The following is a 24,633-nucleotide window of genomic DNA, read 5'->3' as shown; positions in this document are numbered from 1 at the left end:
ACAGCACCATACTTTCTTCTGCAACATGATCCATAATGTCAGGAAAGCTACATTTTGTAATTATTTCCAGTCTTGTTAAGGCTTAAAGTGTAAATGAAATTAAGGCAAATACTGATCTTAAGGTATTGTTAAAGCTGGTGATTATATTTTATTGGTGAAATGAATCAATAAATAATTTTCTAAAAGGCTTTTTCTTTGTCCGGTATTCTTGCTATTAATGAACAGATAATATGAAGACACTACATTTTCTCTTTTGTTTTTCTTTTATCATATAAAGAAGGTATTTAGAACTGTCACGTGTATGTTCCATGTTTTATCTGTGCTTTGTTCCTCATGTTATTCCTTGATTTGATTCCAGGTGTTTCTCCGTTTGTGTTCATTAGTCCCAGGGGTTCCTTCTCCCCTTATCTATAGTCATGCCTTTAAATAGTGTTCTAAGTTTCCAGTTTCTCTGTCCAGTATTTGTTTATGTCATCCATATGTGCCACCCAACTAATGTCAATTAAACTCCTTGGATCTGAACACCTGGTCTCCTCGTTCCTGTGCTGTAGCAGCTGTGTGACAAGTGTTTTGTGTTTGCTTTTATTGTTCACTATACAGTAATTATAAAATTAATTCTACATAATTATATCTCCAATAAACATCTAACCTTTATCTTATTTTATATTTAGGCTATTGGTGATATGCCAACACATGGTAACTAAAAGTAGAGATGCAAATAAATGTTACATTTAAATACTGTAGTGAAGTACATTTACAATGAAACTTTTAGAGCATTCCGAGAAATTGGAGCGATGTAAATATTAAATTAATTATTTAAATCATGTAGCTGCTTTTATATCGATAAGTCATACACCTGCCCAGGTCAGGTGACGTCCACGCGGTCGTGTTGATGCTGAGAGGAACTCAACTACCGCAGCAAAGGACGCAGGACACAAGTTAGTCTCCCTGCCACCATAAGAATATGAGCAAACCTGAAGGTACTGAAAGAGGAGGACAGTCCAACTCGGACAACAGCGAAGAAAAAGACTGGGCGGCTGTCAAAGCATTTTTTGACAACGCGAAAACAACGAAGAAGCCCCGTCCGGTAAGAGATCGTTTGTGTAACTTACATAAACTGTGAATGAGTGTAGCGTCTCCCGCATTATATACCCAATCTACAATGCTAGCGATGATGATAGAAAAAAACGTATTATACCTACATGTAAATATAGCGGTCTACACTGAAAGCGAGCGCGTTCTTTGCTTGTAGAATCGATTGCGCCACTGACAGCAGCGCTGCACGCAGCTACAGGTAACTGACCACATAGAGCAGCTTTGCTGTCGTCTACAGCTGTGGTAAATATTTGCTTGCTTTTAACTTGCAGCCCAAACCCAGCAATGCTGTAACCATCGCGGTGTCCTCGCGAACGCTGTTTAACATGGTGAAGGAGAGGAAGGTGTTTGAAGAGGAAGGGCTGGAGAGGTACGTCGAGCACCAGCAGGAGCTCGAGGACCAGCCTTTTAGCCCAGGGGTCTCGTTTCCTTTCGTTAAGGTAACAACAGATTTAAGCACTACAAAATGATTTTTCAAGCTATGTAAAATAATGGCAGTACTATATTCCAAAACGATCTGTTCGCTGTCTGATCATAACACTCACCCAACCTCCATCAGCACCTGTCAGGAGCCTGATGCCACAGGTAATGCAACTGGACACTTGTATACAATGTGCAATGGTGGCCACCCCACCTTTCCAGTATTTTTCCCATTGTTTTTTATTATTATTTAAAGTTTTTATTTGAAGACTTTTAAGTAAAAGTGTACACCTTTATCACTTTGATCCCATGAAACACTGTGAAAGACAAACAAATGAAAAAATTGAGAAATATACCAAACTTTATTTTGTCATGATTTGTATGTTTTAAATATTCTTAATTGGATTTTTTTTTTTTTTTTTTTTTTTTTTTGGCAGAATCATGAGTAAGATAGATTTTCACCATGCAGGAATACTACTGTTAAACAAGATTATTTAATTTATGCATACATATACGAATGAACAAACCAACACTGACAATCCTCCAGTATGAACCTGACGCATGTCAGATAAGCTGGTTGGGCCAGTTAGTGCCAATTCAATTTGCACTGATGCAAATCTGCTGTATGGTAAATTTTGTAGAGCAACATGGAAAACAAATGTGTCCTTTTACTTTTGCTCATGGATGGACTTTATTCCTTTTTATTGCAGGGCTGGACTCAAGATTTACAAGCAAGACACAAACATAACAGCATTATTGTGTCCTGCCCGCTATATATGGTTAAATAGATATCTCATATTGTTACACTAATCTACCAGTAATCACAGCAGTAATGCCTATTGTGGATATCCTTATCCAGAGCCATGCCTTTAGTATTTACTGTGTTTTTTCTAATCAACAGGCTCTGATGAATGTAAATGCTCGTTTGAGAGAACTGTACCCAGACAGCGAGGAGCTGTTTGATATTGTGCTGATGACTAATAATCACGCCCAGGTCGGAGTTCGCCTCATCAACAGCATCAATTACTATGGTAATAACATTTACTACCCCATAATTTAGCCTTTGATAGCGATCATCATTACATTCTTTAAAAAATCTTTATTATACACAGACCAACATGCAACAAGAAAAAAAAATAGAAAAAAGTCTGTGCAGGCACACAGATCAAAATACAGATAAAGACCGCTACAATGACTTACTTTTTTTTTTCATAAGGTTCACAGCAGGCAAATGCAAAAGTACTACATTGTACATATTATGCAAACAATAATTACATGGATTTTCTCTCTGCAGATCTAACTATAGAGAGATTTTGCATGACGGGTGGAGAGAGTCCAATTGGTTACCTAAAGGCCTACATGACCAACCTCTACCTGTCCAAAGATTCAAAGAAAGTACAAGAAGCTATTGAAGAAGGTATTTAAAAAATATATATGCATTGTGATCTAAATGGGATTTTCATTCCACTGAAGAAGAAAAAGTATTTAAATTAGCTCAACATGAAGTTAAATTTGCTTTAAATGGCCATTTTCACAGGAATAGCAGCCGCCACAATGTTCCCCTGCGACAGTGAGAATGAGCTCAGTGACACACAATTGCGTGTAGCCTTCGATGGAGATGCAGTTTTATTTTCCGACGAGTCTGAGATTATTGTAAAGAAACACGGATTGGACACTTTCTTTAGGCACGAGAAAGAGTTTGAGAACAAGCCTCTTGCACAGGTAAACTAAGACTGGGTAATACAGCTGCTACTAACTAATGCTTCATTATTAAAATTGTTTCTAAAATTATCTCCATGTTGTATTTGGAGCATGCAATGTCCCTTTTATCTTTGATTTGGCATTGCATCATCTTTTAGGGCCCCCTGAAATGTTTCCTGGAAACACTGGGTAAACTCCAGCGCAAGTTCTACACAAAAAACCAAAGAATCAGCTGCCCTATTCGCACTTACCTCGTCACAGCTCGAAGTGCTGCTAGCGCTGGGGCCCGCGTTCTGAAAACTCTACGGAGCTGGGGGTTGGAGGTAGACGAGGCCCTCTTTTTGGCTGGGGCTCCTAAGGGGCCTCTCTTACAGAAGATCAAGCCTCACATCTTCTTTGATGATCAGATGTTTCACATCGAGGGTGCCCAGGAGCTTGGTACAATCGCTGCTCATGTGCCCTATGGGATTGGACAGAAGTATCATAAGGGGAAACACATAGATACAAGTGATACTGAAAAAAATGAAAAGATTTGATTGTCAAATGCAATTGTCCCAATTCTTTAGGTACCTCAACACCTATTCAGTGTCTTACATTTGATCTATACAACGGCTAAAATATAAATGTTTACTTATATTAATAATAAACAGGGAAGTGAAGCACATGCATAAAAGTCTCTGCAAGTTATAGGTAACTGTATTTATGTATTTGGTTGCATCAGAGACAGTTTTGAACCTTGATCTATACAGATGGATTGCTAGAAATATAAATACAAAGAAGCTACGGTGCTCAAAATGATCTAGTATATACTGGGCTAATGCTTCAGCAGTGCGAGGTTAAACTACATGCTGCAGCCCTTTATTTTTATTTTTTAAAGAGAATAATGTGCAATTAGATGCATTTACCAATATGTATGCCTTGATTACTATGAAATCATAAAGATGTTTAATCAAGAGTTTAATTTAGAATATGTAATTCTTTCTCAGGGAACATACATTGAAACTATCTGTATTTTATTTATAGTGCAAGATGTTATTCTTCTTATACATTTAACAGATGTTTACCTACATTTAGATGTTTTGTTGTAACTTCTTCACTGCTGTACTTAGATATTCAGACTCAATCTTCAGGCAGTTTTCTTCACTGATGTGTGTGTTGCCCACCACCGGTGTTCCTGACAGACCATGCCACAATAATAAATGAATTAAAACACTGAAATAAGTATGAGTGTGAAGAAACTGATATTTACAATGGATTAACCCCTGTGTGTTTACTATGAGGTGTTTGTTGCATGCATGTTTAATTCTTTTTTTTCTTTTTTTGGACAAAACAAAAAGTTAAACACTGGATTTATTCATTATGATGATAACTTAAATGTGTGGTCTTATTTGGTTTGCGCCATAGAGCTATTTAGTTTGAAGTGCTAAAACACATATTTGAATACAAACATAGGTTTAGGAGATTATGTACTTGACAAATTGTACAAATGTTGTAGTCCTTATGGTTGCGGCAACTTAGAAAAAAAAATCATACACAAGTGGTTATTTTCGCTTTAAACCTATTGCTCTTTACTAAATGCTATATTTTACTTCATTACTTAACTTCATGTGTATTGTTAATGAAAATTTAACTTCAAAGTTTTTAGATGTTTCAAGTTATTAATTTATCTCAAACTGTTACCCTGTTTGTGTTTTCCACCACCAAGCAATACACTTACGTTGCGTTTTAAGCCGCTATGAATTCTGGGTAATGTAGTCCAACAACATTTTAGTTAGCCTACTTCCCACATGCATGATTGTTTACGCCTACAAACCTGCTCATGAACTAGACTAGACTTTGTTGATGGCCCTAGAAGGCTCAACAGTCAAGCTATTCCCCATTCTAAACATTTGGAGGAAGGCGTCGACATGCTACGGGGCAAAACTATAATCGTGACCGGGGCAAACAGTGGCATTGGAAAAGCCACGGCCGCGGAGATGCTGCGGTGTCAGGGCCGAGTGATCATGGCATGTAGGAACCGAGAACGGGCGGAGAAAGCAGCTCAAGAGATCCAACAGGAGGCCGGACCAGAGCAAGGGGAACTAGTGATCAAACTCTTGGACCTGGCGTCGCTGAAATCTGTCCGTAGTTTTTGCGAAGAGATAATGAAGGTAACGTGCTACATCAAACCAAGCACTGAGTGTTTGTTTCTCTTTTCAGATATTTAGAACGCTCCAGTAAATATAGGGCACGCGTAGCACGCTTTGGTCGAATTGTTGTCAAATAAAACAAATGCACAATACCCAATTGTGTGCGAGCGTCACGCGCTTTATGCGTGATATCACGCTCGAGAAGTTTGGGAGGGGCACGTGGCTGCGCGCGCATGAAGGTATAGAATTTCGATTAGAATTCATTGGCAAGCTTAAATATATCCTTTTGCAAAATTGTGTATCTAAATAATACTACGGGGAAATAGTGCATAGTTAATAATTTATTGATGTAGATATTTTTTATAATCAGTGTAAACATTGTACAATTGTGTATGTAAAAAACTTTCACTTTCAACTTTCATAAAACTTCACTATTGTTTGGGGTTGGGGTTGTACAGTTTAGTAGAGTGTGTGAGAACAGTAAACGGTAAAACAATTATAGAACAAAAATGTATAAAATAATCAATTTCATTGCGTATTGCTGTTACTACTGTTTTATCTATGGCCCATACTTTCAATGCCTGTGTATTAAAAAAGAATAGACAATCAGAAGAGAAGTGTAGGTAAATTAGTGTAGATTTTAATTGATTTCTAGGGTTGTGTTTTTTTCCTGTGTTCAGAAATAACTTTAAAACTTGCCATATCTGTTGTATCTCAAACAGGAAGAGTCAAGGATTGACATCCTAATCAACAATGCTGGAATCTACCAGTGTCCATACACCAAATCAGAAGATGGATTCGAGATGCAGTTCGCCGTCAATCATCTGGGTCACTTCTTGCTCACTAACCTCCTGCTGGATCTCCTCAAACGCTCTGCTCCTAGCCGGATCATTGTAGTGTCCTCCAAGCTCTACAAGTACGGTGAAATAAACTTTGATGACCTGAACAGCGAGCAGAGCTATGATAAAGCTTTTGCCTATGCACGGAGTAAACTAGCCAATCTTCTTTTTACTCTGGAGCTCTCTCATCGACTCGAGGAGACCGGTGTGACAGTAAATGCTCTCACCCCAGGGATTGTGCGGACTAACCTGGGCAGGCATGTCCACATCCCACTGCTGATGAAGCCACTATTTAACCTGGCTTCACGGGCCTTCTTTAAGTCCCCTGAGGAAGGTGCACAGACTTCTATCTATCTGGCCTGCTCTCCGGATGTGGAGGGCGTTCAGGGGAAGTGCTTTGCTAACTGTCATGAAGAACAACTATTAGCTAAGGCCACAGATGAGGAGGTGGCCAAGAAACTGTGGGACATCAGTGAGGTGATGGTGGGCATCACAACCTGAAATCTCAAGACTTAAGAATTTAAGTCACCTGTCCTTTATTATTTCAAAATCGACAACTCAGAGAGTAAAGTACCATCAAGCATTTTATCTTGGAAAGAAAACAGGCAAAATGTATGGTTACATCCACAGGAGGGAGCAGTTTTGGCCATTCTTATTCACTTGTGCTTTGAAATGCTAACTGTAAAGTTGCAACTAGCAGATTGTTAGTTCTGCTGCAACAATAACAATGTGTGTGTGTTTATATATTTTAAATTAATCCAGAGTCAACTTCAGTTATCCAGTTCTCATTCTAGTTAGGTTCATAGATTTCAAAACTATGTTCATGTGTTGTTTAAGACTAAATGCAACCTAAATGGGTTATTAACTGGGGCATAACCACAACTAATACAATTTACAAACACTTAACCCTTTCTCTGACTGAAAATGTGTGCTAATAGAACTAAGGATTTCTGAGAGCAATATTGTGCCTAAATTCTGCTCTGTTGTTATATTTTTGTGATGTTGGGAGTGAAACAGTTAACACTGCATTTGATTTGCACTTCTCATACTGAAGATGAGTGGAAATACATTCTCAGTTCGAGTACCTAATAAAGATGCATTAAACAGAAATACAGTATCTCGGTTCTGATTATAAATTGCATTGTACACAATGCATTTGCAATGGTGAAATGCTGATCTGTGATATTGTTATATATACTATACACACTTTTAAGTGTACAAAAGTATGTATATCTGTCTGTAAAATCTTTTTATTATTATTATTATTCCAACAATTAAACATTTTATTTTCCAAGTAAATAGCTGAAATACTTATGCATTTTGACAGTATTTCTGACTTATCTAACCATATGTGTGGTAATGCTAATTATATACTGTTAAACATTCTAAACTCTGGGTGTTTATCACTGTAATCTTGCAATACCTTTTGTTTTTGTGTTTTTTGTTCTTTGTAAAAGGAAATGCTTGGGGGCGCATTCCTGGTCTAATAAATAAATATCACGCTGTACAAATGACATTGTTCAGATTTTAACTACAGCTCAACCAGGTTGACGTAATTGAAAAATAGTCTGATGGTTGTTTTTGCGAGGCTCATTAGCAGAACGATTTTGGAATTAGAGCAATAGCCCGGATTGCTTTCATAGTTCACTTACCATCTAATTAACCGTTCCAGGAGTTGTTAAAGTACAATTCAACTACTTGCTTTCACAAAGAAAGTACACACTCCTCTCACACTGCATCTCTCTCCCACTTCATCATGATTGCCTTGAATGTTTTTTTTTTTAGCATTAGCTGTCTTTGTGAGAATGGTAGCAGCTCTGATGGGCTCATAATGCTTTTCCCACCTGGGTTTGCCATTAGGACTTTTTCAGGATCATTTAGAGTATGTTCCGATCAGCCAGAAAGCCCCCAAGATATCCCAGCATTCATCTGATAGCTCCCTGTGAAACGGGAGGTCTCGGAGCGCTTGGCTGACTGGAGACTGTTTATATTTGAAATAAAGAAAATTGGGGAAATTATGAAAGTTAATGGCTTTAATGATGCTTTTCGAAGCGGTGCCACATCAGCGACAGAATGCCAAGCTGCTAAACAAAGTGATGCTTTGATTACTATCACATTAAGTTGTTTCACCTCCTTATTTTTTTCTATTTCGTCCTGTTTTTCCTCCTCCTGAAGACAAAATATCACTCAACAAATGCCCAAAGGTATATAGAAATTCATGGCAAAGCCCTTGTATCTTATCTCGTGGTTTGGCTTTAGGTAAAACATTTCTCCGGTTGTGCTGCTTTTCTCACCTCAGCTCTGCTTCCCTCCATGTACAAACCTGCAGCCAGCATCCTTTCCCACCGTTTAGCTAGACATCCCGTCCAACTTAAACACAGAACTCCTCTCTCGTTTATTATCGTGCGTGTTTGTTTTCTGTGATGGGGAAAGGAAGGGAGACACAAATGCATGTTATTTTTCCCAGTAAAGAGAGTTTCCAGCCTCGTGAGTGGTTGAGCAACTGAAAGCACTGCCAGGCTGATGGCACCAGAATGTCTAAAACGTTCAAAACAATTGTATGTGAACTGAATATACAAGTAAGAACGTTCATTAAAACATAAACATTGATAATATGCATTATAGAACATACCTGTAAACAAACAGTAAAGTCAATAAAACAACATGAGCCATGATGTCCGATTCTTCATCATATGACTCTTATTGGTTCTTTTTATGGATAAATATATTCATAAAAAAGTCTAGCAGTTTGAATCAGAATCACTCAATGCCTTAACTTACTGCAATCTTCGGTCATGTCCGATTCAAAATGAACTAAACCTTTTCTGTTGTAGGGTGTCCTTTTAATTAATTGCAAAGATTTACTATTTGCTAATAATATTTAACGTGCACAGATTCACTCTTAATCATGCCAAATACAGTATGTCGAAAATGCTTCCGTTAATGTTTCTTTCACGTCACATAACTTAAATTACTTAGCCATGTAAAAATTTATATTTTCAATTCGAAATTCGACACAAAGTCTAACATTAGTTTATATCAGATCATATTACTAGCAGTCGTTTGACATTTTTATTATCGTAAACATTTGTAAAATATTAAATGTTTGGCCACTTACATCCAGGCGGCAAGGAAGTCGACCGGAAGTTGAAGTCGGCCGGGTGCCGCCATCTTTTAGCAGAACTTCACTTGCGTTAGCATTCCCATTGACTCCCATTCATTTTGGCGTCACTTTGACAGCGAATAACTTTACATCTGAGGCGTTTAAAGACTTAGTTTGTCCATTATTTATTTCTAAAGATACACGACAATGTATAAAGGGCTCCATTACCTTCTATGTTACATTATGGCCCCGTAGAAACTGTTTTTGTAAAAATAGGCTAACGATTTAATCATAACCACGCGATTCTCTGTCGCATCACCGTACAGACAGGAGGAGAAGCTCGCAGGCAATTAACTTAATATGGCATACTGGCGTTACATTTTAAAATACTATACAAAATAATTAATCAGAATACTTACTCCTGCTCACTCACGCCAAAGAACTCCCCGCTCAAGCTCGCCGTCTCTGCAAGATTAACGATGGCAGTTTTCACGCACAGCTACTAGAAGATTTACATCTGTCAGACAGGTTGCTGACGTCATCAAGCTTAGTTTGAGTCTGCGCGTCAGAAACGCTTCAGATTCAGGCTAACGTTACGCCTTGTTTGATTTGACTGGCCAGTCACGTTAAAGTTGACAAATGCCATTAGAAAGCTAAAGCAGAATTTTAAACGACTTTTAAAACCTTTGTCACCTGTAATTAAATATATATATTCAAGTTTTGAATGAATTAATATTGTATAGGCTAAATAAACAGGCCTACATAAATCTATAACATATGAGGTGTTTGGATGACATATTGGATACATTTTAGCACAAAGTTTTATTTTTTACTTTTGTTAACCTAAAGAATTGATTTGGTTCCTAAATATTTCATTCATTATCATAAACGGGTGTCCTGAAAAACAATGATAAAAATGCAATAGAAGGCTACTTGATACCCATAGATTAAGTGTTTTGCTAAAGGGCACAATGAAAACAGAGGGCCTGTGACTATGGTAATTCCCCACTTTCTTGGTCACCCTTACCTCAGATCAAACCCGTGACCTTTGTGTTTTCAGCCCAGCCTGAACCGTTCCTCCGAATGACTGCATAAAAGCTTTCAAAGCTTGAGAGAAAACACTTTCTATGGAATGAATACAGATCTCCTGGCACAGAAGCTGAGTGAGCAGTGAACAAAAACATCTTTTTAAATTTATTTATTATTCTTTATTTTAGCAGGTAATTTGATTGATTGCTTGGTCTTCTGGAGCAGTGACCTGGCCGTGGGTTCTGTGTGTACAGACGTATGGTAAAGTCTTTCCCCTGAGGTGGAGCCCTGTGTTTTGACACACTCTTCAAAACAGAAAGAGTTTTTCTCCGGGTTTAGAGAAATATTTTGGTATGCAGCAGTATAAGGAAAACATTTCAGCATTTTTCGGCATTATTCGATCACATTATTCACACATGGAAATGATTCCTGAGGTGTAAATCTCTTCATGGGAAATGTGTAGATTTCTTGAAGCCAAACTTAAACTGATAACTCAAGACATTTCACAGATTGCACTAGTAGTTCATTTTGGATGGGTTCCTGGGGCCTGAGCATGAATTTATATGCTGACCAGACTGTTGAATCCAAGAGATTCTTGACCAGCAACAATGTAAGGTTCAAATGCTCCCTTTGGGAGTGAAGTTGACATTACAGAACGTTATTTAAAATGCAGCTCCTGAATGATGTCATCTATTTGACTTTTGCACGATATGTCGGGATTCGCTGCGCTAATCCATATTCATTGTTTTAACAGATCATCTTGAAAATCAGAAGCTAAATTATGGGTTCTGACTTTGCAACCAAACTGACCTTAGAATCTCTACAGCCTGGATTAAATAAAGTGGAAGTTACCCCTGACAGTGTAAGTGATGTGAGTCAGTGATGGATTCACAGCAGAAATTCAATCTAATAAAAAATGTAGCAAATCATGAATAATCATGGATTATATAACCACTGAGAGACCACTTTATAATTGAATGCTTATCTGCATCCAAACCTCTCATCAGAACTGCTAGGAGATTATTATGATCCCGTATGGTACAGTAGAGATGAACTGTCACACAGACCTCTGAGTTGAGTGCGGGGGGAAAAAATTGTCAAGGATCGAAACATAATTTTACAGGAAACTCTTAATATCGCTCGATCAAGTGCTCTAAAGTGAGGTCCGAGCCATTAATGTAAACTCTGGGGCTCCATTTTGTCATGATTTACAAATGCTGAACATTGCTGAAGATAGAAATGTGGAAGGCAGGATGGGTGTTTTCCGTCCAAGTGCTTGTGAGAGTAAAAACATACGAAGCCTCCAAAACAAGCACAACTTAAGTTTTAAATCTCACTCTGAGAATAGTTCGAGCAGTGCATGAGAATGAAAGAATGAATTTCAGATTCTCTATGTGGTTTTGGTTGAGTGCATGACCAAGATGTTTGTAGATAAGAAAAGGGATGGACTGGTCATATTGTAGGGAGCCTCGGGACTTTTCAGGGTGGCCCAGTCAACGCATGGGCAGCTTGCCGAAACCAAATTTATGTAATGCAAATATACAAAAATTTTAAGAGAGAAAACGTTTGTGCAGTTGTAGGTCTTGGAATAGACAAAAACATAGGATTTCTCTATGGGGTGGCCAAGGATTCATACAGGTCAAGTTAAGCAAAGTATAATTGCAGGCACCTTGCTATTTAGTTTACCAAAAAAAAAAAAAAAAAAAAAATCAAACTTTTTGTTGCATATTAACATTTTAAAATATTTTGTTTGTGTTAGCACAGCAAAAATAAACTAAGTGGCAATGTTGAGTCTAAAATGTGCATTACTTAATATTATTTAATTGTTTCATAAATGCAATGTAATAATTGTGTTCTTTTTCCAAATATCACAGCTGTGACTGTGCTGTAAGCTCAAGACTGAACACATTATTATTGTGATTTTTCCATTACGTTAAATGGACTGCAGTTCCCCCATCAGCCCTATGGGGTACTCAAACAAAACAAGGGCCCTACCTTGTCACTTTCCTACCTCACTGCTAGAGTGGCTGTGGCATTTTGGGTCAAAGTGGCAGATGACATGCTTCTGAAGGCATTCAGTGTGACTGCAGCAAGCTGTACTCATCCTGTGCATGATGATACAAAGCGTCTCTCTATAGGACATAAAACAGAGGCACTTCAAACCCAAGCAGGATCCTGGACATGGCCGCAGCTGCTGTGGGAATGAGCTCTGACATGGGATAATTACAGACGGTGATGAAAAGCCTAATGGAATGCTGTCTATTGCAAAGATTTAAAGCACAACACATGAAAGCAGACCTGAGAAGAGTCCCACATGCCATGCACAGGAAAGAGAACTTCTTATGTCATGATTTTTATTAAAATTCACAGATTCCTTTTTAAAAATATGTATTTGTTTTCTACATTGAAAGTCACATTAAATTACATTTTCTTTTCGAATTTAGAGTATAGAATCTTATTTAGTCTAAAGAATTTAATGTATAGTCTAATGAATTCTATAAATCCAAAACTATATGATAGTAATGGGGAAGTCATGGCCTAGTGTTTAGAGAGCTAACTCCTAACCCTAGGGTTGTGGGTTTGAATCTCGGGCCGGCAATACCCCGACTTATAGGTGCCCTTGAGCAAGGCATTGAACTCCCAACTGCTCCCCGGGCGCCGCAGCATAAATGGCTGCCCACTGCTCTGGGTGTGTGTTCACAGTGTGTGTGTGTGTGTGTGTGCGTGTGTGTGTGTTCACTGCTCTGTGTGTGTGCACTTTGGATGGGTTAAATGCAGAACACAAATTCTGAGTAAGGGTCACCATACTTGGCTGAATGTCATGTCACTTTAATATGAATTTAAAAACGATGAAATTAACATTTGCAATGAAGATGTATTAATGTATACTTTATATTATGGTAATCTAATTTCGGTTATGCTTTTATTTCCACCTCAATGATTACAATTCCACTGTGTACTGGGTATTATTTTTTTTTTTTTAAAGGTAACTTACACATACTATACTCACACACACACATATGGCATGGGTGATATATACAGTATAGAAAGCGAGAAAGACAGAGAGAGACACCCATATGTATTTGCAATTATTGTCGTATTAACGCAATGCAGAAGGTGCAGCAAACCCAGAATGGTAAATGAGTCATGAAATATTTATTTTTGTACAGGTAAGATTTGTGCATTCACAGTCATCAATTTGGCTAGGTTTCTCCTTTTTGTGGAAAACAGTTTGGAACCACAATATTGTAGTTTAGTATCTCAAAATAACTCCATGAAATAGACTCATAGACCAACAGGCTCCTCTGAAAACCACAAAGTCTCTGAAAAGAAGCAATATCTGTGAGCAGCTCAATGCGTGCGGCTTATCACACTGTGAGCCGCTGCGTCCTGCCAGACAGAATCCACGTTCCACTGAAATCGTGAATTACACCATCAGAAAAGCCAGAGGTGGTCAGGGCTGCAGATTAGGAGCAAAATTGGTAGCAGGTTTGAGGAAACGCTCCTAAACACCAGCTGTGGGTGGTCTTGTGTTTCTATGTTGAGCTTCGCTGCACTACCTCAAATTCCTTGCGTTACAATGTGAACTGTTTAGTGTTCAAAACTGTCAGATACTGCCCTAAAAAGAGCTATTTTGTTGTTGTTTCAGCTTCTGTTGTCTTGGATGGAGCAGATCTCCATCATTCTGTAGAAGCATTCCCTGTCATCTGCCTCATTCACGCCTTTTCTTACTTTCCTTTCTCTACTGACTCGTTTGGCCTTTCTCTCATTCTATGATTAATGTTCCGGTTATTTATCTCTGTCTGTCATCATCTCTCTTAATGTGTCCTGGCCATAAGCCAGATCCATCTCGAGGAGAATGAGAGAGTTAGAGACAGCCGAGCATGTTTGGTTTGGCCCCATGTCCTTCTCTCTTCCACCATCCCTCTCCGAAGCACCCAGAAGATTCTCCCAGCTGAACTCCTCGACCTTTGGCCATGTTCACAACAAATTACCCCTCTCTGCCGTTTCTCATGTCCTTATTGCAGCTCAGTGTTGGGTGGCCATTAATAAAGAGAGGGTTAAAGTAGACCCCTCGCTGAGTGATAGGAGCGCTAAAGCTCAGATCAGCTAAGCGAGGAGTACTCCACATCCTACAGATGCATGTGGACACACACGCGCTTTCCTCTCACACAGATAAGATGCACACAACCATCCAAGAGAAATTAAATGCGTGCCACAGAAAAGTGAGCAGGGTTTTTTTTTTTTTTTTTTTGATTTCTTTTCAGTCAGCTAGTCACAATTGATACACTAGCCTGAATTTGGCTAAACTGAATTCTTAATTGACTAATAATTTTGAACAAAGTCTCAAAAAGTACCAATGTTAAAACAAACACTGGCATGACTATATATATACAGTGGGGATCGAAAGTTTGGGCACCCCTTGCAGAATCTGTGAAAATATGAGTAATTTTCAAAAAATAAGAGAGATCATACTAAATGCATGTTATTTTTTATTTAGTACTGTCCTGAGTAAGATATTGTACATAAAAGATATTAACATTTAGTCCACAAGACAAAAGAATTGCTGAAATTATTTAAATAACCATACTCAAAAGTTTGGGAACCCTTGGTTCTTAATACTGTGTGCTGTTACCTGATGATCCTCGGCTGTCTTTCTGTTTTGTGATGGTTGTGCATGAGTCCCTTGTTTGTTCTGAACAGTTAAACTGAGCAGCGTTCTTGAGAAAAATCTTTAAGCTCCTGCAGATTCTTCAGTTTTCCAGCATCTTTGCATATTTGAACCCTTTCCAGCAGTGACTGTATGATTTTGAGATGCATCTTTTCAGACTGAGGACATTTGAGGGACTCGAACACAACTATTTCAAAAGATTCAAACATTCTCTGATGCTCCAGAAGGAAACAAGATGCATTAAGAGCTTGAAGATCAAGGTAAATTTTACTTAATCTGTGTACCGGGAAACATACAAGTATCTTCTGTTGCTTACGAAGGGCAGAACTAAATGAAAAACGATATTTCAACAAAATAAGAAAAATTTGGCCATCTTCATCGTGTTCAAAAGTTTTCACCCCCCAGCTCTTAATGCATCTTGTTTCCTTCTGGAGCATCATTGAATGTTTGAATCTTTTTAAATAGTTGTGTTTGAGTCCCTCAAATGTCCTCAGTCTGAAAAGATGTATCTCAAAATCATACAGTCACTGCTTGAAAAGGTTCAAATATGCAAAGATGCTGGAAAACTGAAGAATCTGCAGGAGCTTAAAGATTTTTCTGAAGAACGCTGCTCAGTTTAACTGTTCAGAACAAACAAGGGACTCATGCACAACCATCACAAAACAGAAAGACAGCCGAGGATCATCAGGTAACAGCACACAGTATTAAGAACCAAGGGTTCCCAAACTTTTGAGTAGGGTTATTTTAAAAATTTCAGCAATTCTTTTGTCTTGTGGACTAAATGTTAATATCTTTTATGTACAATATCTTACTCAGGACAGTACTAAATAAAAAATAACATGCATTTAGTTTGATCTCTCTTATTTTTTGAAAATTACTCATATTTTCACAGATTCTGCAAGGGGTGCCCAAACTTTCGATCCCCACTGTATATATCCCTAGTAACTTAGAAAGTTACTGTTTGTTGCATTTTTTCTACAAAAATTAAATTCATTAAACAAAAAAAGCTACAAAAAAATTTTTTTCTACAAAAATGACGAATAAAGAATGCACATTCAGTGTATTATGCTCTTTTATACTTTTGTGTTTTATTTTATTTAGGTGCTGTAAACTGAATTATGTACTCTATCATAATTGTACAATACTATTGTATTTAGTACATGCAATTTAGTTTTATTGAGTTTTAAAGAAAATTCAGAATTTCCATTAATAACATTGTGGTGCAGTTCATCTGCATTCAGTTTGTAAATATAAAATAATATTAACTGTGATTGAGCACTTCAAATGTCAGCAAACTGCATTTGCTGTAAGTGGTTTTTGACCAGAATGCAATGTGGACTTTATGCGAAGATGTTAATTATTTTTAAGATGTAAAACGATCACATTTTGAAAAAGAAATGTACTCACCCTCAGGTAATTCAAGATGTAGATAATTGTTTCTTCATCAGAAAAGATTTGGAGAAATTTTGTTTTATATCACTTGCTCATCAGTGGATCCTCTGCAGTAAATGGGTGCCGTCAGAATTAAAGTCCAAACAGCTGAAAAAAAACAGCACAATAATATACAAGAAGTCCACATGACTCCAGTTCAGAAAAATCTGTGTGTTTGTAATGAATAACAAATCCGTAATAAAGATATTTTTAACTTCATCGCTTTCAGCTAAAATAATGCTTTCTCCAGGGAAAAGTTGTCACATCTGAATCAGTAGAGAAATGTGCACAGATCAAGGACCATTTACAAGCAAAAACAGTTCTGAACAAATATTTTAGTGTAGTTTGAGGTAAGAACACAACAGGGGATGGATTTTTTCACTGGAGGAGCAATTATTATGGATTTGTATTTTGGTCAGAAGCGACAATTTAAATTAAAATGCTTTAATAATGGTTTCGTTTCTAATAACCATGCATGTTTCCACTTCACAAGACACTGGTTTACTGGAGTTGTTTGGATTACTTGAGGATTAGTTTGATGTCCTCGTTCTGACGGCACCCATTCACTGCAAAGGATCCATTGGTGAGCAATCAATGTAAATGCATTTTCTCATCTTTCATTCTTTTTTCTAATCTTTCTTTTTTTTTTCTTTTCGAAATGGGATATATGCATGCATTCATCCTGAAACACACACTTACACATATATTACATTGCTGTCTCTTTTGCACTCTCCAGAAACACACACATGCATTAATCTTCGTCCGCCTGCTGAAAGGTCTCCTCTGCGTCCTGATGCACTGAAGCAGGCCTAATGTTTAAAAGGAGAACAGAGGAAAGACTGAGTCTCATTCGCAGATCACTGGAATTAATCAGCACGAAGAAACAGAAAGCAGAAAAACACAGAGAGAGCCTCTGGGAACAGAACAACAGACCAGATGCCATCAGAGTCACTTATGATGGGACTCAGAGGATCTAAGAGCAGCAGGATGCGAGAATATGTGTGTGTGTTTGAAGAGGGAGGAGGGAGTCTTTGATCCCTGACATCAGCAGCTTCAAACACTGGAAACACTGCAGTACGAGTCTGTCAGTGTCTCTGTACACGAAATCCACAGGATAAACTGGTTGTTTTGCCCCTTAGGGAGCAGTACACAGCTGCTAGCTGCAGGTCTCACGGTATCAAACTGAGCCGCACTCACTGCTTATTTATCAATAATACTCAAGCTTCATCCTCTCGGTCACACTGAGCATCACTGAACTGTATTTATTATTAGTCACAGTTAGATTCGGGCTGTCAGGGGGCCTGACTTCACTAAACCACAGCAGCCTGCTTAGTGTCTTTGTCCCCAGAAACACTGCACAGAGGAGCCAGAGCTCCATACATCACAGAAGACAGATGAGCGGAGAGGGAGTGCTCTCTTTAAATGTTTAACTAAATGTGCATCTGTATGTGCTTTCTTTGGTTTACATTTGACTTTTTAATGCTCAGATTTCTAAATTCAAAGCTCAATAATGTATTTGGACACCTAAGCCACAATTACAAATGAAAATTCGTATTCATCATTTACCCGCACACTGTTGTTCCAAACCTGTATGACTTTCTTTCCCCTTAAGCAAATTAAATATGATCTCGAGAAAAAGTCAACTCTTTGATTATCAACATTTTCCAAATATCCTATTTTGCATTCCACAAAAGAAACATGCAAATGCAAATTCGGAACAACATGAGGGTGATAAATTACGACAGGTTTTATATTATCGGGTAAACTAACTGTTAAAAAGTCAGAATGTCACTGCATTAGACTAGTAAGTCTGTTGAAGACCCTAAGCAATAAAAAGTTTTGACTTGTCATACCATATGTACTGTAGACACACAAGACACGTACTGAACACCCAACAGAATCAAAGAGAACCCATTATAATTAGTGGTATAAACTGTGTACACTGGATTCGGCCTGGCGTGACGAGACACCGACAGTAAATTGATGTCCTGTTCTATTTCAGACGTACTCCATATGCTTGCATACTTCCATTACTTTGCATTAATGGCGGAAACGGGAAGGTTTCTTTTTTTATGAATTTTGCAAACAATCACAACATTATTTTTATTAAACAAATAAGCGTTAGGATTTCAAAATCATTTGATGAGTGTCCACCTTAAATTATTCAGAAAAAAAAAAATGTTCAACGAACAATTTTTTTGTGCTATCCTTTTGATAATGTTAAAAATAACAGCTATCAGTGTCACTAAAAAATAACAGAGCCTGAACAATAGGCAAAGAGAATGTTAAGCAAACATTAGTTGTAAGATAATGTCCAACATAGACATAACTTTATACATGATTTTGTTGCAATATATTATAAAATGTACACAGATAACTGACTAAAAGAATCAAACAATGGCTGCTCTATTTGAAATGTCAGACTGCTCTCTCTGCTGTCGCTGCACTTGCCACACTGAGACGGGAGACGAAAAGGTTAAAAAGGTTTTCACCGAGCTTTTTCAGGAGACCTTCACACATCAACAAATTCAGTCTTGCCAAACCGAGTTGAGATGTGTTTGTTACTCACGGTACATATACCACGATATATGGCTAAGTCTGAGAGTCGCACACTGTGGTTTTCGCCGTGGAAACATAAACAAGCAGCTAATAAACCTTTGGCTACAGCATGTAAAACGCTAGCTTCACTCTTAGCTTCCTAAATCATTTGCTGAATCATTTTGCACTCTCAAAGAGTATAAAAACACATCAACAAAAAAACATAAATCCAAAGCAATTAAAAGCTTGAATAAATCTCAACTGCATCAAACCTTGATTATCTTGTCAGTCTGATTAATGTTTCAATGTAGAACCTACCTGGAGTCAATGGTTCATTTATTGCCATATTTGTCAAGATCTGAATGGATAAATTGCTGGTAATCAAATTCTACAGTGATTTTTCACCTGCAATCACCATGTTTAATCCTCCAAATCACTCTTATTGAAAGCTGTGTATCTTCAATCACAGATACCTCAGTTCAGGGCATGCACCTTTCCTCTACAAACACATAGGATCCGGTTGCAGCCAAAGTAAATGAGGTCACTAACCACTTACAAAACAAGTTGGAGAGGCATGGCGATGAGAGGAACCTCTTTTCTTGTTTTGCTTATCTTTGAAGATTTATTTTGGGATTTTTTTTTTTTTTCTTAACGCTTCTCTGTTGACTCCTGCAGATGTTTCCAGTTTACGGAGCAGAGGGTAGGCACAGTGTCGGGCAGCAGACTGACCTCCCGCCTGTGGTTTTGACCTTTGCCCTTTGCGAGGCATAACACCTGATGACCTGACCTCTTTGCAAGCAGTGTGACGTCATGATTGCGGTAGGAAGCTGGAGGGAGCAGCTGAAGTCGATTTGATGTCTGAGAACATTTACTGTACAGCCAAGGCCAAAAGTTTTGGAAGTGATTTTGTGTTTTGCAAAGTTTACTCCTTAAGCTATTGTGGTGTTCATGCACATCGTCTCTAGATTATTGTGTAGAATTATCAGATGCATTTTAAATAAGTGCTGAAAGCGTCATTGGCCAAAAAATGAACTGTTTTTGGTTCTGACACAAACAATCAGCTTACATTAATTGACTAATCATATCAGCAGCATATGTGAAAGTGTGAAATGAGTACTAGTCAGATGTCATACTAATTAGATTGAAAGAGCAGACTGATTGCTATAAAAGGAGGGAAGACTACAAAGTGAACACTACGAGTCCTATGTTGTGCCAACAGTGAAGCATCCTGAGACCATCCATGTGTGGAGTTGCTTTTCAACCAAGGGCATGGGCTCTCTCTTAATTCTGCCCTAAAACACTGCCATAAATTAAGAATGGTATAAACGTCCTGCAAGAGCGACTTCTTTGATCCATGAACAATTTGGTGATGATCTGTGCATCTTCCAGCATGATGGAGCACCATGTCACAAAGCAAGAGTGATAAAGAAGTGGCTCAAATATCATTACATTGAAATTTTGGATCCGTGGCCATGCAACTCCCTGGATCTTAATCCCATAGAGAACCAGTGGTCAGTCCTCAAAAGATGAGTGGACAACCAGAAGCCCACAAATTGTGATCAGCTCTGAGAACTAATAAGGCAAGAATAGATCACTATGAATTGATCAGCTAATATTCAGCATGCCAGAGCGAAAGTCTTTAAAATAAAAGCCTTTAAAACTTGTGATATGTTTATCATTGTTTTTCAGTATAGCATAGAAACGTTTGGGGAAATCATCTACAAATACTGAAGCAGCAAACTTTGCAAAACAATGTATGTCCCTGCCAGAACTTTTGACCACGACTGTACACAAACACACCTCGGAGCTCGTATGCGCAAATCTGGGCATGTGGCACCCCCTGCAGGTAAGAGAAACAATGTGAATCTAAAATGCAAACTAAAAGTTTGAGAAAATGGATGTAACATTTTAAACTACAGTATTGTAATTAACCTGAGGGAACACATTAGGGAAAAGTATTGCTTGAGATAAGAGCAGGTGTTTTTTCATTTTTTTTTTCTTTTTTGAGTTGTGAGTATATCAGGGATATTTAGGTAGGTAGGTAGGTAGGTAGGTAGGTAGGTAGGTAGGTAGGGTAGGTAGGGGTAGGTAGGTAGGTAGGGTAGGTAGGTAGGTAGGTAGGTAGGTAGGTAGGTAGGTTAGGTAGGGGTAGGTAGGGGTAGGTAGGGGTAGGTAGGTAGGTAGGTAGGTAGGTAGGTAGGTAGGTAGATAATATGAGAAGGTGATTTGTATTATTTTTGGAAAGAAAATAAAAATAGCCTAATATTTTTAAGAGATGAGTTTTTAAATACATTTAAAGCCATTTTTATAAACAGGATTTTTTTTAACTAAAGAATTGAATGGGGGAAAAAAATGTATCATCAAGATTTAAAATTATAAGAGACGTTAGCTTGTATGCAACAGACTTTAGTTCACATATATTACAACAGATTTAATGTAATATTACACAGAATTTCCCCACAAAATCAGCACTGAAAAAAAAAGTCATGGTCAGATAACATCTGGGTCTATTTATGTCTAAAACCAAATAGTGAGAATAGACTTATTAATACAGACAATTCTGTTCACACACACAGCAGACAATAAAAACCTAGCACATCTTACCTCTTAACCAGACCTGAGGGATATTAGAAGAACAACCTCTGTCTCTGTTCTGCCTAAGGAATGAAAATCAGATCGTGCAGATGGAAAGAAACACCTCATTTTTTCCATGAAATCATCACTCACGTACGTGCCAGAGAATTCTGATTATTTGTTTATGACATGAACAGGAACAAGACCCGAAAAAGGGTCTTGGCATGGTTGTTGAGTAAATATGTGGTCTAATAAAGAACAGAATGACTCTTGAGTGTGAGTGGCATGTCTGCTGGTCTGACACCAGTTTAACTGTGTGATGTGAGGCTAAATACTCAGACTTCAGTAAGAGAAACCGGTCCTAGACCAGTGTAAAACAGTTTCTGTCTCTCCTAACAGGTTTGGGATGGGCTCCAGGCCAATAGTATTAGCATTAAAGTGGCTGTAAAAGAACATGCTAGTTTAATGACTTGGATTTGGCCCAGTGCACCTGCAAAACAGAGCATAAAACACTAACAATCATACTTATATATAATTAAACACACAAACACATGGTGTTTGAGACATGGTCTGTTAGGCTGAGGTATGTACTGGAGTAGCATGTGTGTTGTTCTCCTTGCAATGTTGCAACAGCGCTACCATTCATGCAATGTCAATGACACATTTATTAGTTTTTGAGCAGTGTCCTGTCAGCAAAATGCAGTGTGTGTTGTACAATTTTATTGCTCTGAAAAATGGTTTCACACCACAACTGGCCGTCTATCAGTATCGTTCTCTCTCCCTTTCCGTTTCTGATTTATTTTCTGTTTTCATAAGCATAAAATCTGGACCATCAGTTGTTACACTCTTCTGCTGCCAAACATCTAAACTCACAACATATGCAGCTAAACAGCACTCTTCCCTTTACTGTACAGCACAAACTAATTCAGGCCTGCACGTAAATGCTCAACTTTGAACGTACACACACGTGCAACTCTGCACAAACACACATTCCTTGGGATATAAACACTTACACACGAACACATACTCACACATACTTTCAGAAAAGAGTGTAAAAAGAAAAAACAAGTAAAGATCTTTCCTGGATTTTGTGACGCATTGTCTGTACATGATTTCATAATAAGCCTTTATTTATTATTGTACCTTATAATCATGAGGGATTTAAACAATTCTGAAATATTTATTATTTAAATTGTATATAATATTTAGGATTTATTAAATAAAACACTTAATTTATTTTACTTCCACATTCTGCCATATTTTTCAATATTGGTCAGTTGTTTAGGTCTATTTTTCTCATTTTTAATCAATTTACTTTTCCTGAAGCAGAATTTTTTTAATCACTTTTCTTTGTTTTTCTATATATGATTTCATAATGAGCCAGTATTTTACTGGATTTCACATTTCTGTCTTTTTCATGTTTATTAACTTATTTTTCGAAAGAGGATTTTTTTTAAATCTTTAGTTTTTTGTTGCCATGTTCATAATAAGTGAGCATTTATTATTGTGCTGATTAATTAGGATTGTGATAGATGGGTTATTGCTAAAGATGACTTGAGTTTGTTTTTACATAATGCCCTGAAAGTCTCAAATGAATTGATGGCTCTTATATATACTATAAAATTTGCACATTTCCTTCTTCATTCAGACAGGCAGAACTTGAAGGTAACACTAACAGTAAAATGATGAGTCAGGAAAGGCAACAAGAGACAATGACAGATTAAGAGTTCACTGCAGTACATTTGCTTCTAATTGATGGAGGTCTAGGCAGCTTCTGATGCTTTATCTGACAGCACCACTGCAGACTTTTTGTGTTTCACAGTGCTGTACTGTCATCTAGTGGATGTACATGATAGAAGTAACACAATTTGAGGGCAAGAGACATAAATACTGTATAGACGTTAATAAATCATATCAAATATTTTATGTGTGTGTGTGTTATAACATCACCTCTGAAGACTAGACAGAAGGACACAGGGAAAACCCCCGAGATTGATGATTCAGTTAAGTTATAATAAACTATTACCATCTGTGACATTTACTGCTTATGAGAATTCAGACCTGCAGCCACATGAGATTTAATGGTAATGAAGCAGGAAAAATGAACTGATGAACAATTAATAAATCTGGACTCTACAACACAGTATTCGTCCAGAACAGAATGTGATGTTCTCTGGATGATTAAGCACACTGTTAACTAAAATACATAACTCAGCCCTTTATTCACACTTTTATCAGTTATTTAATATTTTGGTGGTTTTAAACAACTCTCTGTCTCCCTCTCTCTCTCTTATAACAGTCATAGATGGAGCAAATATCACTGCTTATCTTATATAACAAGGCCACATATTAAGGTCTGGGTAGATTAGATGGTAAGCAAACAATTAGTTCTTGTAATCAATGTATTAGATCCAGGAGAAATGGTCAGGAATAAAGATCGAAAGAATTTTGACGAGGGCAAAATTGTCACGGCGTGCCAACTGGGTCAGAGTATCTCCGAAACGACAAGGCTTGTGGGTTGCTCCCGGTCAGCCGTGGTGAGAAGGTACAAAGCACAAAGACGTGACAGAGTGTTGGGCTCTCAAGGTCATTCAGTGCACAAGAGCAATGAAAGCTAGCCGTCTGGTCGGAGTCAACAGAAGGACTTACTGTGGCACAAGTGGCCTAAACATTGTTGCAGACCAGTTAAACCCCTTCATGACAATAGTGTTCCCTGGTGGAAGTGGCCTCTTTCACCTCATAATGCACACTTCCACTCTGCACACATTGTTTAGGAATGGTTTGAAGAACATGATGAAGAGTTGCCCTGGTCTACAAATTCCCCAGATCTGTGGAATGTGCTGCACCAACAAGCTTTTGATCCACGGCGGCTCCAGCTTGCAACCTAGTAAAACTATGTCTAATTAAAATTGTTTATATGTGTGTACAATATATATTTATACCGTATATATCCAAATAACTAGTTTTTTTAACATCCAAATAACCATTAAGTAAACACATTATTCTTCTTTAGTATTCTTCTTAGCTTACACGAGTGCTTTTTGATACTGTACTGTATGTACAAGTGCTGGGTTTTCTCTTTCCTCATGCATTGTTCTCCCA

General features: G+C 37.8%; 2 protein-coding genes across 4 annotated transcripts; both read left to right on the top strand.

Moving 5' to 3' along the window:
• Positions 1-886: 886 nt before the first annotated feature.
• LOC113097418 (cytosolic 5'-nucleotidase 1A-like) lies at positions 887-4,434 on the top strand. Of its 3 annotated transcripts, XM_026262662.1 has the most exons (7): positions 1,002-1,087; positions 1,253-1,294; positions 1,368-1,535; positions 2,417-2,546; positions 2,810-2,932; positions 3,053-3,237; positions 3,375-4,434. In XM_026262662.1, the coding sequence occupies exons 3-7, from the start codon at positions 1,422-1,424 to the stop codon at positions 3,750-3,752; spliced, it is 930 nt and encodes a 309-aa protein (XP_026118447.1). In that variant the 5' UTR covers positions 1,002-1,087; positions 1,253-1,294; positions 1,368-1,421; the 3' UTR covers positions 3,753-4,434. The 3 variants fall into 3 exon arrangements, with proteins under 3 accessions (XP_026118446.1, XP_026118447.1, XP_026118448.1); XM_026262661.1 differs by lacking the exon at positions 1,253-1,294 and having other exon boundaries at positions 887-1,087; XM_026262663.1 differs by having other exon boundaries at positions 1,253-1,535.
• Positions 4,435-4,961: 527 nt separating this feature from the next.
• Positions 4,962-6,829, top strand: LOC113097419 (retinol dehydrogenase 14-like). The gene is made up of 2 exons (XM_026262664.1): positions 4,962-5,366; positions 6,068-6,829. The coding sequence occupies exons 1-2, from the start codon at positions 5,124-5,126 to the stop codon at positions 6,683-6,685; spliced, it is 861 nt and encodes a 286-aa protein (XP_026118449.1). The 5' UTR covers positions 4,962-5,123; the 3' UTR covers positions 6,686-6,829.
• Positions 6,830-24,633: the final 17,804 nt, after the last annotated feature.

This window comes from Carassius auratus, unplaced genomic scaffold (assembly GCF_003368295.1).
Source record: "Carassius auratus strain Wakin unplaced genomic scaffold, ASM336829v1 scaf_tig00216273, whole genome shotgun sequence".
Classification (NCBI taxonomy): Eukaryota; Metazoa; Chordata; class Actinopteri; order Cypriniformes; family Cyprinidae; genus Carassius; species Carassius auratus.
The sequence above is the reverse complement of the archived record's forward strand: the minus strand, read 5'-3'. Positions and strand labels throughout refer to the sequence as shown.

What these genes read in the sequence shown, in the direction of transcription:
- LOC113097419 (XM_026262664.1), top strand. Translation starts at nt 5,124, where the DNA reads ATGCTACGGGGCAAAACTATAATCGTGACCGGGGCAAACAGTGGCATT. An exon ending in TTTGCGAAGAGATAATGAAG is followed by an intron (nt 5,367 to 6,067) that starts GTAACGTGCTAC and finishes TATCTCAAACAG; the next exon opens with GAAGAGTCAAGGATTGACAT.
- LOC113097418 (XM_026262661.1), top strand. Translation starts at nt 965, where the DNA reads ATGAGCAAACCTGAAGGTACTGAAAGAGGAGGACAGTCCAACTCGGAC. An exon ending in CAACGAAGAAGCCCCGTCCG is followed by an intron (nt 1,088 to 1,367) that starts GTAAGAGATCGT and finishes TTTAACTTGCAG; the next exon opens with CCCAAACCCAGCAATGCTGT. An exon ending in TCTCGTTTCCTTTCGTTAAG is followed by an intron (nt 1,536 to 2,416) that starts GTAACAACAGAT and finishes TCTAATCAACAG; the next exon opens with GCTCTGATGAATGTAAATGC.